Genomic DNA, 12,554 nt, shown 5'->3' with positions numbered 1-12,554 from the left:
AATTGTGGTAAAACTTAAGCAAATTTATAGTCCAGAGTTCCCTTTGGGACAAGACTAAGTTATTCTCTGTAGGACTTTGCCTGATCGTTCTGCTAGGCTCCTTCTCTGTCCTGTTCTGCTCACCCTGCCCACTTTCCGTTTCTCTTGGAGCACTTCCTTAATAAAATACTTGTACATGAATCTTCTTCTCAGTGTCCACTTCTGGGGAATCTGGTTTAAGAGAGACACTAAAGCCATTTTAATTGAAATATTTAAAAAGTGATTAGGTTAAATTGGAAGACTTGGGCATGGACAAGAGGAATGTTTCGGTTGCATATAGATCAGGCTTTCAAAGTATTTCAAGCTGTTTATTATTGGATGGAAGGACAGTTGAGCAAAAAACAAGTGTACCTTAAATATGAGGAGGGAAGTGAGAAATTGTTCCAGGCAAATACTAATGATCAAATAGGGAGAGAAAGGCAAAGGCTTGGAGGAAGATGTTATATTTGACCTGGGCATTGAAAGATGAATAACCAGTGAAGATGTAGGGTAAAGACACCTTAGACTTGTGCCTTAGACAAGGCACAAGTATGTATATTCAAGGACCAAATATACCCCAAAATGTGGTAAAATAGAAAACAACATTAACTAGAGAAGTATTAGGAAGTGATTTATATAGAACCCTAATATTTCATTACACAGGAATCAAAGTGGAAACAAAGACACTGGATTTTTGATAGGTAATTATTTATTTCTGCCATTCCACCAAATTCACAAAAGCAGAAGCTTAATCTGAGCTAAGATATAAATTATCAATAGTTCCATATTACTGGTGTCACTTAGAGTCTCCTAAAACAGGTGATTTTTTCAGTAAATAATAGTGCTTAAGAAATTACTAGAGTTGCTAGTAAGAAAAAAGCACTTAATACTTTATTTGGCGGGGGACTAGGGTGTGGAATGAGTGAGGGGAAATGGATGCAATGATTTCTAACTGATGTTCCTTTTCAAGTCTTACTCCTGTTTGAGTCGCTTAATCTCCAGAGACAGTTTATACACCTCCAGGGCCATTTTCACATCCTCTGGGTTTGGGAGACACTGCAAGAGTTTTCTGCCATCTACCACTTGTTCACAGCCATTATGGACTTCCTAAAACAGATAAAAGGATGGATTTTGAGAGGCTTCTCCCCAAACTGTAAAGGTAGAAGAGTCTTTCAGGATGCCTCAGTGATGACAACAAAATTGGAGTATTGAGACCCTACTCAGGGCTGTTGGAAGAAATCCAAGATACTTTATGTCTCAGCAAAATGTTCACCCTAGGGTCCAGACCAATGTGCTGCCAAAGACACCCAGGGGGCATCTTCTGGGAAAACTGAAGGGAGGTTTTGATGGCTATCCAAAAGCTTAGCACTTATGATAGAAAATACAGGGCTAGGGCCACATTACCTGGATCTTTGTTACTCTCCCCTCTTATCTAAAGGCTTTGTTTTTCTTTTTTGTTTGTTTTGGGGTTTTTTGCTATTAAATGAGAGAATGAGAAATTGCCTTAATGAGCTCACCAAGTGCTTTGAGGATGAAATTACTAGTTCTAAGTGATTTAAACAACATGGAAATGAGTCCTGACAAAAGTCAGATCTCATCAGTGTTGGTTGGGACAGTGGTCTGAAGCAGGTTGACATTTTTAGAATGTGATATAATACCCTGAAGTGTGTGCCACTTACCCACTTACATGTGGGCACCTCTGGGTACCAGGTTCTGTTTTCTGAGCAGGTGATACTTTGATTGTTGACAACACCATAGCCAGTGTCACACTGGATGGTGACATTTTCAAGTTCAATGTACAGATTCTTATCCACAGACAGATTCCCATTTTCTATCTCCGGTTTCAGACACAGAGCTGTTATGGAAACACAATTTTTATCATCTTGTGATTCTCAGATTAAGGCCTTACAATAGTAGAGAATACTGAGGGATGAAAAACACTGATAATAAATTAGACCTGTATGATGAAAGTTGTTCTTTACCTCTATTTATTGTATTATTATAACAATAAAATTAATAACAATAATTTACATACTACTATCAACATAAAACATAATTATAACACTATTATTATCTCCACTTTGTTAGAGAGAAAAATCAGGTACAGGTAGTTTATGTGACTTTACTCAGGTTGAATAGCTTTTAGGTGGCAAATTATGATATAAACCTAAGTACTGTGGTCCTATAATCTGAGTTTTCAAAGTTACTATATCTCAAAACCTTATACTTTGCATAATTCTAAGTATATAATTTTAAATTGCATAACCTTAACATCTTCTTATATTAAATGAAGACAATGGAGAGGAATGAGACCCTTCAGTTGCTATTTACAGTGAGATTAAAAACAAAACAAAACAAAACAAAAGGCAATCTTAACCTTAGTGGTCAACCAGAAATCTTTGATTAGGTCAACTTCATATTGAGAAGATGGTTGTAGAAGCAGAAACATACATACGTGGACACTTGAATTATGAAAAATGTAACACTACAGAGAAGTGTAAAAACTATGGTCCATTTAATAAGTGGTACAGGGTTCATTGATTATTCACTGGGGAAAAACAACTGTTGACTTCTACTTTCCACCATGAACCTAGAGAAATTTCAAGTTAATTGGTTATATGAATGTGAAAGGTAAAACAGTAGAGTTCTGGGAGATAACACAGGTGAATATATTTTTGTGATCTTGTAGGCAAATATTTCTTAAACTGGACACAAAAAGCTCCAATGTTGAGAAAAAGATCAATAAATAGAACTAAATTGAAATGTAGAAATTCTGTTTATCAAAACTAGAACACATATACTACTGGTGGAAATGTAAATTGTTGTAATCACTTATGAATAAGATTTAGTATCATCTTCTAAAATGAATAAGTGTATACTCTATGAAATGGTAATTCTACTCCTAAGTTTATTCTTATCGGGAATGTTGACACATTTGCACCAAGAAACACGCACATAAGAGCATTATTCATAATAGCCTAAAATATTAAAAAGTTCAAACTTTTATAAGATACATAAGATGTACTATATTTTTCCAAAGAAATAAATGAAAATGAATAAACTATCATTACATGTAAGAACAGAAATGATTTTCTAAAATATAATGTTAAGGAAAGAAAACAGGCACAATAGAGTATGTGCATGCTTTTCTTCATATGAAGTTAGAAGGTTGGCAAAATTAATCTATAGTGTTGGAATAGAGACCTCCTTTGGGGAGTAAATGGGAGAGGACATGTGGAATATTTCTAGCATGTTGGTAATGGCAGTGCTTCTTGACATGAGTGATAGTGTCATGGGTTGACTCACTTTATGATAATCATTGACCTGTACACCTATGATTTGTGTACAGTTCTGTAGTATGTTACATTTAAATTAAGGATTTTATTAAAATGAAGCAAAAGTGGCCCTATAGATTACCTTTGAAAACACACATGCTAGTAACAGTGGTGATGGTTCACACTTTAAAAATATTGTACTGTGTGCATGTATTAACATTAACTACATGAAATGAATAAATAAATAAAATACAAAATTCTAAGTGATGCTTCTGCCTGGGGGGAGACTCTACTATAACTTTCATGTTGGTTCTATCTTCTTAGCAAGATCAATCAGTAAAGTTGAAGTTACCTTTACATTTAGGGGCTGGAGATGACCATTGTGAATTTCTGCAGGTGATTTTGGGGTCTCCAACCAGAACATATCCTTCATCACATTCATAGAGCACCACAGTTGTAAAGGAAAAAAATGAACTTGCATCGTGATGAGATCCATGGGCAATATTAGGAGGGCTACCGCAATCTTAAACAGTGAAAGAAAAAGGTAGAAGAGAATGAGCTAGAGTTTAATTTAATTAACAATTCAGATTGAGGGACTCCTCTCATTTGACAGAACTAAGTCATTAAATTATCATGCTGAGGTGTATTTCATTTCCTTGACAAAATCACTAGGAATGATTTGTCAAATTTTTTTACCACTGTGTCAATCATTTTATGATTTTTGGTGAAATGATTTTATGATTTTATGATTTTATGAAGTCGTTTTATAATCATTAAAACCCTCACACTCATGCTTTGAGGCAGTATTATCATCATGTCCATTCTAGAGAAAAGGAAACACAACATTAAAAGGATAAAATATTCTACATAAGTGCCAGTGACATGAATAAAACTTAGGGACTAGAGCAATATTCTTCTTGGTACTTTCAATGTCAAGTAATGCCCGATAATTAAAGAAGTAAGTGGCTTAGAACCGGTTTAAGTTAAATTTTTAAAAGAATAATAGTTGGAGAAGTATTTTTATAAAGCTTTTGATATCCTGTGAACACCACCCCTGGCCCCAGATGAGGCTGATGTTTGAGTGTGTTTCTCCCTCACATTTTCATGCTGTGAAAGCCTGATAGGCCTCCTTTCAGTTTGGAGGAAACACTATACAAGCTGTCTGGTGCCTCTGATGATAAGAGCAGAGAAGGACAGATTGTTGCTGCTTTGAGAATGGCCTGTATTCCTGACATTATTCAGAATACAGAATGAGTAAGGACTTCCTGTGTATTAGAGCTGGGCTGCTTTTAGAAAGACAGCCATGGTGGAGTTGTCTTCAGGTCTATCCAAAGGACCACCAAAAATGAGAAGAAGGCCTCAGTTAAAAAAAAAAAAAAAAAGCTTTAGGAGTCACCAAATATCTAGGAGACAGGAAAGAGTAAGAGAATAAGTGATCAGCCAGAATCAGAGATGGGTTTGACCATATCCCAAGAATTGCAGTCAGCACATCCTCAGTGATGATGAAGTACCCAGAAATCAAGCAAACTCACGTGAGAGAGAACAAGCTTTAAACACTTGTAAGGCCAAGAATCAGCACAGGGCAAACACTGTTTCTTTTATCTCTGCTCCTCCCAAAGCTTCAACTCTGGGAGGTTCACAAAGCATAGTAACAGCAATTCCAAAGTAAATTCTGTTTAATTCACCTGTGTGTAAGTCAACAGCTTCCATGTAGCCTTTTTTGAACCTCAGATTAAGTACCTTCATAGAAATATAAAAAAAAATAACTTAATTTTTATGAATAAACATATATATGGAGTTCAGTACTAGGCTCTTCAGGTAATATTAAAGGCCATACTTGCAATATACTTAAAAAGATAAGATAGAGCTATTTAAATAGTTATACCACAATACCAGCCACACAAGTTCCAAAGAGCAGGACAGGAAAAGAGTTCTGCAGGAGTATTGGGGAAGGCATCCAGGAATAAGTTGGAGAAACATCTTGAAGGATGGGTGGAAGTCGAGTGGCTGATGAGATAGTAGAGGCAGAGCAATACTGAGGCGATGAGCAAAGTCTCTGGAATCAGAAAATTGTTACTGAGAAGTAAAGGGGAAGCAGAGTCAGAAAGGGAGATTCAGGTCAAAGTTGACAGCATTACATGCCATTTCAGAGGCTTGAGGCAAATGATAATGGGAAGAACCAAAGACAAAGAGACAGGGAGACAGAAATATGAAGACATAATTGAAAGACGTTAATACACTTGATAAGGCCTCCTTCTGCTACCTCAGACTCTAAAAGAGGAGACCTCAGAGACCGCATTGGAGACCTGAAACTTCTGAGCAGAATGTTCTTTATACACTGATTCTATAACCTAGGCTAGTACAGTTCTGCATTTGATATGAAAAGTCACCTTCCAAATAGAAATTCTTCCTTAATAAACTCATGCTTTCTCCCTTATCATTCTCACTGATAGAGAGAGCATGATTTCCTCACTTTTAAATCAATCTGCTAGCCCATGTAAGAGCATTCAGCTATTATTTTAGAGTCAGGATTTTCCCCTCTAAGCTATTCTAAATCCTACATGTTTATGCCATAATAGCTGTTTTCAGGAAATGTGCATGCAAATTTCTTTATTATGAAAATTAGCTCTCTCATGTAAAAAAAAATTAGCTAGCACAAGAGAAAAATAGTTTGCTTAAAGGTCATTTCCATTTAAAATATATAACAACAAATTAATTTCCATAACAACAGATCTTCAACCAGTTCTGGTTAAGTTCTCCCAAACCCTTTTATTTTCATTTTCTTTTTTGTTTGTAAAAATTTTTCTACATTTCAGTAACAATGTTTTACATTTATATAATGGCTTATAGTTTTCGAAGTACCCTATATTTTACTCTAGAAAATTTACTGTTTGTGATAGCAGACAATAACTTTGCTTTTCTAATTTTTTCCCAATCAATCACTTGGAAAGTAAATGTGGTTTAAGCATTCTGGAGCATTTAAATGTAAGAAATTGATTTGGGAATTAAAGATTATTTCTTGCTGAATCAGTCTCACAAGGATTTTCACCTATCAACACAATTATTCTAGACATAATAATAGCCTCTATCTAGAACTTCTTTTCTATTTTAAAATATTCATTTTTATTAATAACATAGTTCATTGTACTCTTTCAAAAAGGTTATGTACCTCATACCTATAAGAGTGACTATCAGCAATAAATCAACAAACAAGTGCTAATAAGGATGTGGAGAAAGGGGAATCCTCATGCACTGTTGGTGGGAATGCAAATTGGTGCAGCCACTGTGGAAGGCAGTATGGAGATACCTCAAAAATTAAAAATGGATCTGCCTTTTGACCCAGTGATCCCACTTCTGGAAATATATCCAAAGGAACCCAAAACACTAATTCAAAAGAACATAAGCAACCCTATGTTCATTGTAGCATTATTTACAATGGCCAAGATATGTAAGCAGCCCTAGTAGGTCTCATCAGTAGATGAGTGGATAAAACAACTATGGAACATTTACACAATGGAATACTACTTGGCTGTAAAAAAGAAGAAAATGTTATCCTTTGTGTGACAGTATGGATGGATCTGGAGAACATTATGCTAAGTGAAATAAGCCAATCAGAGAAAGACAAATACCATATGATTTCACTCATATGTGAAATCTAATGAACTAACAAGGAAACCAGAGACGGACTCATAGAGAGCAGGATGACAGCTACGGGAAAGGGGCAGGCTAGGGGGTGGAGAGATTGTTCAAAAAGGAAAAGACTCATAAGCATTGACAACAATGTAGTGATTGAAGGAGAAGGGGAGTATAAGGAGAATAAATGGTAAAGGAAAAATACAATAAAAATTTTTAAAAATAAAAATAAAGGATTATACCTTACCATCATTTGATTACATTTGATGAATTATTGATTGGTATTTTTCTCTATATCTTAGAGAAACTACCTCCTTTCCCCCATAACCACTGTACTTACCACACAGACCAGAGGGGCACAGCAGTAAGGTCAAGATGCCAAAGAAGTACAGGGCTTGGAGAATGCTCTGTAACTTGGGGGACATGATGGAGAGTCTCAGAGGTGCCACTGTGGGGCTCAGCACTCTCAGACACCTTGAATAAAGATGAAGAAAAGTTCAATAACAGTCGAAATGATTCCTAAGCCAAGCAATTCAGCCTTGGCCAAGTCCCAGCACTGCGTAACTAAAGAGGAGGGGCAGTGGGAGTGACTAGAAGACCAGGTGCTAAGCACAGATCTGTCAGGCCAAGCTGATAAGGTTCTCTTCTTGGGAGGAAGAGTCTAGGGGCCCTCTGGGGTTCTGTACACATTTACTATTATAAAGCTGGGACTTTGCTGCTGTTCAGATGGCACATGTAATGAGTTTCTTTCTGGGTATACACATAATTCCTCTCTGAGTAAACAAAGGCAAAAGGTACAAGGCTTGCAGGGCCTGTGGCACAGGGTATGTGGTAGGCTCTCCAGGAATGACAAATGGTAGTGTGAAAGAAAATAAAATGTCTGAAAAACAGTACTTGTCCAGGAAAGTGTTTCTTTAATTTGGAGGTATGAATCACTCATAGAATAAATCTTTTAATGTAGAAACTTAAATTTCTTTTTAGTTAGCCTGTGGTCTAGCCAAAACAGACTAATGTGAATCTGTAAGTGTGAAAATTCTCAAAGATCCAGTCCAAACAATAATTATTTTTGTAATACTTCAGCGAGAACTTCTTTATTTTCTGGGTTTGCTGATGTACATAAAACACTAAATGATTCACTCTATGAAACTATTCTAGTGTAGGAATTATTCTTATTTGTATTTGTACAGAAAAAGCATACACTGAAAGTTAAATATTACGGTGTGATGAATAAAGAAGAAAGATTTTGTATGACTTTTCAAATATCTGGATGATGCCAAGAGACAAGTGAATGGAAGGTACATTTGTTCTTAATGAATTGTTAACCCCAAGACTAAGTTTCTCTTAAACATCTGAAACTGCCTGAGTGTTCATCCACATCACTTCCTAAATTGCCTCTTTAAGTGGTACAAATGAAACTACTAACCTGAATTCTATATCTTGCCCACCAACTGTGGATATCTGTGTTTCCATACTTGTTTAAAACAGAAGAGTAAGCTCCAGAAGTTGTCCTAACATGATCTTCACTACTCAGCTGAGGTGGAATGGCTGCTACATACCAATAATAACCAAAATACTTATCTCTCGAAAACAAATAAGAAGAATTACCAAATATAACTGAGTGAAATTCTTTGGAATACTGAGGAAAGCACAATTAAATTTCAACTTTCTAGAGAGAAAAGAAAACAAATAAATCCTCTAAATGGTTACTTCCTTTAAAAAGAGGAACTACAACAGGATAAGTAATTTAAATGATTAACCAGAAACCTTCTTTTAATCTTTTGTCATGCAGTGTAGCAGAATTTCACATAAATTATCACAAATAATCTTCAAGAAAAACCCTGTGGCATAGCTCTTACCATCCTCATTGCATATATGAGGATACAGGATTACATCGATTAAGTAAACTGCCCTCAAATCTCTCAGACAATTAGTAGCTAAGGCAAATTCTGAACCCAAGACTGATTTTAAAATACAAGCTTTTTCTTCATACCAAAATATTTTCCACTTTTTGGCCAATATTGGCTTCCTGTCAGGACAATAAACCAGCCATTGGCGGTGGGGGCGGGGTAAATCAACACTATTTGGCTTTATCTGATGGTATGCCCACATGCAGATGCTTCTGGTGCTACTGTTAATGGCACATACCTGTGACCTTCTCCAGATATTGTGCTGAAATGACAGGAGCCTCTTCATTCTAATGTGCCTCAGAAGTTACACCCCATCATGCAGAGCAGCCAATGCTCTACTAATTTTGGGATAGGAAAGCCCTCATTCCTTGCCTCAAATCTGGATGATTCTGTGGTGCATTTTATACTCTAGAGTTCACTATGGATCAGTGAAGGCTACACTAGCTTGCTCAGCTTTTTCCTCTTCTGCTGTGCTGCTTTATTCTCTTTTTTTCCTAAAGAGCACACCATAAAAAATTTACATACCTCTGAATCCCTTCTGGAAAAACTGATTGAAGACAGTTTGTACCACAAGTGGACCTAGAAAGCAAACTCTAAGAATGGGATTCTAGGATTGGATCACCCACCAGCCAAATGACAATCATGATGACTCCATCACTGGTAGTAGGTAAAGTATTGATAGTTCTGGCTTGCTGTAGCATTGCAGCTGTGAACATTTTTGCCTGGTAAGCTGTCATGGGACATGGGTACAAGGAGATACATTGGCTTGTTTAATATCTCTGACATTTGAGAGGAGCAGTGGAAATAGAAATAATGGATGTGCAATTGGGTGACTTAGTGTCATTAATACAGGCTTGGTGTCCCTTAGCTGAAAATGAAAGAGCGAGGCATTTAATCACAATTCAAATCTAAATGTAAAAGCCAGAAGGCTCCCCTGTCAGTATCTCAGGTAGCCAGGAAGCTATTCATGCTAATAGCCAGGCTCAGAATATAATCATAAAATAACAGTAGAACTTCAGTAAAGGATGAATTCTTAGCCTCGACAAGTCTACTAAAAGACAGGGCCCTTACGGAAGGAATGGTACTTTTAGACCTCACATGAGGATATCTGAGTAGATGCACTATAGAACCTTGAACCCAAGATTCGCCTGTATCCAAAAAGCCTGTATTGGCCCACTTCCCTTTGTTATAAGATAGTGCCCTTGTTACTTGAAGACCATGAAAAGGAATCAAATGTGTCAAATATCTTATAAGGCCATAATTGCTCACCTCAAGACCTGCTCACACCTCCTCTCCAGGCATCAGATAAATACCTGGAGTCATTCCTGTGCCTGAACTGAATAAGCATGTGCCAGACATGCTAGGGGAAGAGAGGACTCACATGCAGGATGTGGGGGACCTGCCTAGCATGTGTTAGGAGCAAAAGAGTGTGCCTAGAAGGGGATCTTTAAGCTGAGTAATGGAGAGTTTGTCAGCATGGGCACCCTCTCTAATAACACCCTGGTAAGTGACATAGGAGTTAGTTTTGATATGTTTATGTGATGCTTTTAGAAACTTAAGAAAAATAATGGTTAATGTTAAACGGTGGAGAGATGCCAGAATTGCTGTGGCAGGCTAAGGAAGTGATCCAAGGCTCAAAGAAGTGGAAAGAATAATCCATTTTATAAAACCAGAAGGCCCACCAGCTATTTTCTCCATGAGAAGCCTGAGGATATACCATTTATCAAGGCAATAAGGAATGTACCAGTGACAAGGACCAATATTACAGAGGAGCTCAGTTGTGACTGGCTCTCTACATGTTATGGCTGCCTAGTAGCAGTTGAGCTTATAGAGTCCCAGGAGAACAGAGCTAAGTCGAAATACTTAAACCTTCAAAATTATTGGAGGACCAGGACTGGGGTGATACAAGAGATATGGTTAGGATGCAAAGTTAAAAGGGACTCATTCTTAGAGTTGTGCAAGTGCTTACCCTGAGAATAAGTGCCTCCTTAAAAGTGAGGCATATAGGGCAGCAAGGTTGGAGTGCAGCCATGGGAGAGGAAGTCCTGACCTGTAGGAACATGTGAAGAGGGCTAATAGGCTATGGTGTTTCTTAGGGTAAGGGTCGGCTAACATGAGTATTGTCTGATATATAATCAAAAGACATCAAGAATATCCTGGCTGGCGTAGCTCAGTGGATTGAGTGCGGGCTGCAAACCAAAGTGTCACAAGTTCGATTCCCAGCCAGGGTACATGCCTGGGTTGCAGGCCATAACCCCCAGCAACCGCACATTGATGTTTCTCTCTCTCTCTCTCCCTCCCTTCCCTCTCTAAAAATAAGTAAATAAAATCTTTAAAAAAAGACATCAAGAATAAATCATCCAAAGACTGAGGTCAGCCACTCCAATAGGAAGTCATGGTCTCTTGCCCAGTTACTTTTTTTTTTCTTGGCAATTTTCTCACCAGTTCTTACATGGAAGGTGAGGACAAATCCTTATGAAAAAGGACTGTGCAATACCACACGAAGTTTGCATAAGAGTTATTCTCTAGTTTTGTCCCAAAGGAGTCTTCAGTAACTTACCTCAGTAGTTGTGCCCTAGAATCTTCAGATATTTGTTAGGTCTGAGGCCCAGGAACACGATTAAAACAGGAGCTACAGGGGGTAGGCAGTCATGTTTATTTCCCAGGGACCCACTGGGTTTATAGGCCCAAAAAGCAGTCATTTCTGTGGTGCTCAAGTATGTAGCATTTTGTAGGGCTCTCCTATTAGCTCTCTGACCTTTGGAATGAGAGCAATCAAAGTGATAAAACCTGTGTGTGAAAAAGCTCACAAATAATAGCACTGAATGCTTTGCCTTATAATTAGCAGGTGGGGGGCAGAGCTCTACCTGCAGGGCACTCCAGGCCACCACGGATGAGAATAAGTCTACCAAGACAAGATCTACTTGGGGAGGAAAGGTGGCTGATCTCTCAAAGGAGAAGGGCCAGGAGCCTTTTCCTCAATGGGCTTTCATTGGGTTTGTTTGCACAAGAATACAGGTAAAGCTCATTAATCATTGTCAGGCAGTAAGGATCAAACAATAGATAACAAAAACCTCTGAGGGCCTATTTTGAGTCAAGGTCAGATAGCTAAAGAGCTGTAAAACTTTGAGGAACAAACTCACTTCTTGCTTGGACCCTTATCATTTTATTGAGAGCATTCTAAACAAAGCAGGTTTCACAGGATTTTACATAGTTTTTTTTAGGCCTGATTGCCTGGAGAACCCCCCCTTTCCAGCACAGGGCTGCATTGCCCTCTCTCATTGTTTCAGACTTAAGGCATTGTCTCAGGCTTAAAGCATTATCTCAGGTTTATGACAGGCAGGGGTAGTAAGGCAACCAAGAGATTAGGAGACTTCTTGCAGACAGAATGAGGACTCAGGCTTTGTCAAAGCTGAGGGGTGAGGGTTCATCACCCCCTTTTGCTGTAGCCCCCCAAGTCCTTCCTTGGGGGCCTCCCACGTGACTGTGCCTATCTTAGGTTGTGCCCCCCTTTGGGGAATCTTAGCTGTCATTGGCTAACCAACCAAGCATTGGGGGCCAGTTATGGATGAAGTAAAAGGAGCAGAAGTAGCACTCCTGCCAGGTAGATAAGCTTTGTCTCCTCAGTGGCTTATGGTCCCAAGGTTGCTCACCCAGCCTTAGTCATGTGGGGGGAGGTGGGGTTATAGCTTCTGAAACCAGGAAGGGCAGTTCCCAACAT

General features: G+C 38.1%; 1 protein-coding gene across 2 annotated transcripts; it reads right to left on the bottom strand.

The window, feature by feature from the left end:
• Positions 1 to 709: 709 nt before the first annotated feature.
• On the bottom strand, positions 710 to 7,431 carry LOC123817875 (C4b-binding protein alpha chain-like). Of its 2 annotated transcripts, XM_045837645.1 has the most exons (5): positions 7,267 to 7,398; positions 4,979 to 5,033; positions 3,646 to 3,816; positions 1,698 to 1,873; positions 710 to 1,125 (listed from the first exon to the last, which is right to left on the bottom strand). In XM_045837645.1, exons 2-5 carry the CDS (start codon positions 5,001 to 5,003, stop codon positions 991 to 993), a joined length of 507 nt encoding a protein of 168 aa, XP_045693601.1. In that variant the 5' UTR covers positions 5,004 to 5,033; positions 7,267 to 7,398; the 3' UTR covers positions 710 to 990. The 2 variants fall into 2 exon arrangements, with proteins under 2 accessions (XP_045693601.1, XP_045693600.1); XM_045837644.1 differs by lacking the exon at positions 4,979 to 5,033 and having other exon boundaries at positions 7,267 to 7,431.
• Between the last annotated feature and the right edge of the window lie 5,123 nt (positions 7,432 to 12,554).

This window comes from Phyllostomus hastatus, unplaced genomic scaffold (genome assembly GCF_019186645.2).
Source record: "Phyllostomus hastatus isolate PE091 unplaced genomic scaffold, TTU_PhHast_1.1 phas_contig_2248, whole genome shotgun sequence".
NCBI lineage: Eukaryota > Metazoa > Chordata > Mammalia > Chiroptera > Phyllostomidae > Phyllostomus > Phyllostomus hastatus.
The sequence above is the reverse complement of the archived record's forward strand: the minus strand, read 5'-3'. Positions and strand labels throughout refer to the sequence as shown.

What these genes read in the sequence shown, in the direction of transcription:
- LOC123817875 (XM_045837644.1), bottom strand. Translation starts at nt 7,351, where the DNA reads ATGTCCCCCAAGTTACAGAGCATTCTCCAAGCCCTGTACTTCTTTGGC. An exon ending in GTGCCCCTCTGGTCTGTGTG is followed by an intron (nt 3,817 to 7,266) that starts GTAAGTACAGTG and finishes TCACTGTTTAAG; the next exon opens with ATTGCGGTAGCCCTCCTAAT. An exon ending in AGGTGCCCACATGTAAGTGG is followed by an intron (nt 1,126 to 1,697) that starts GTAAGTGGCACA and finishes TATCTGTTTTAG; the next exon opens with GAAGTCCATAATGGCTGTGA.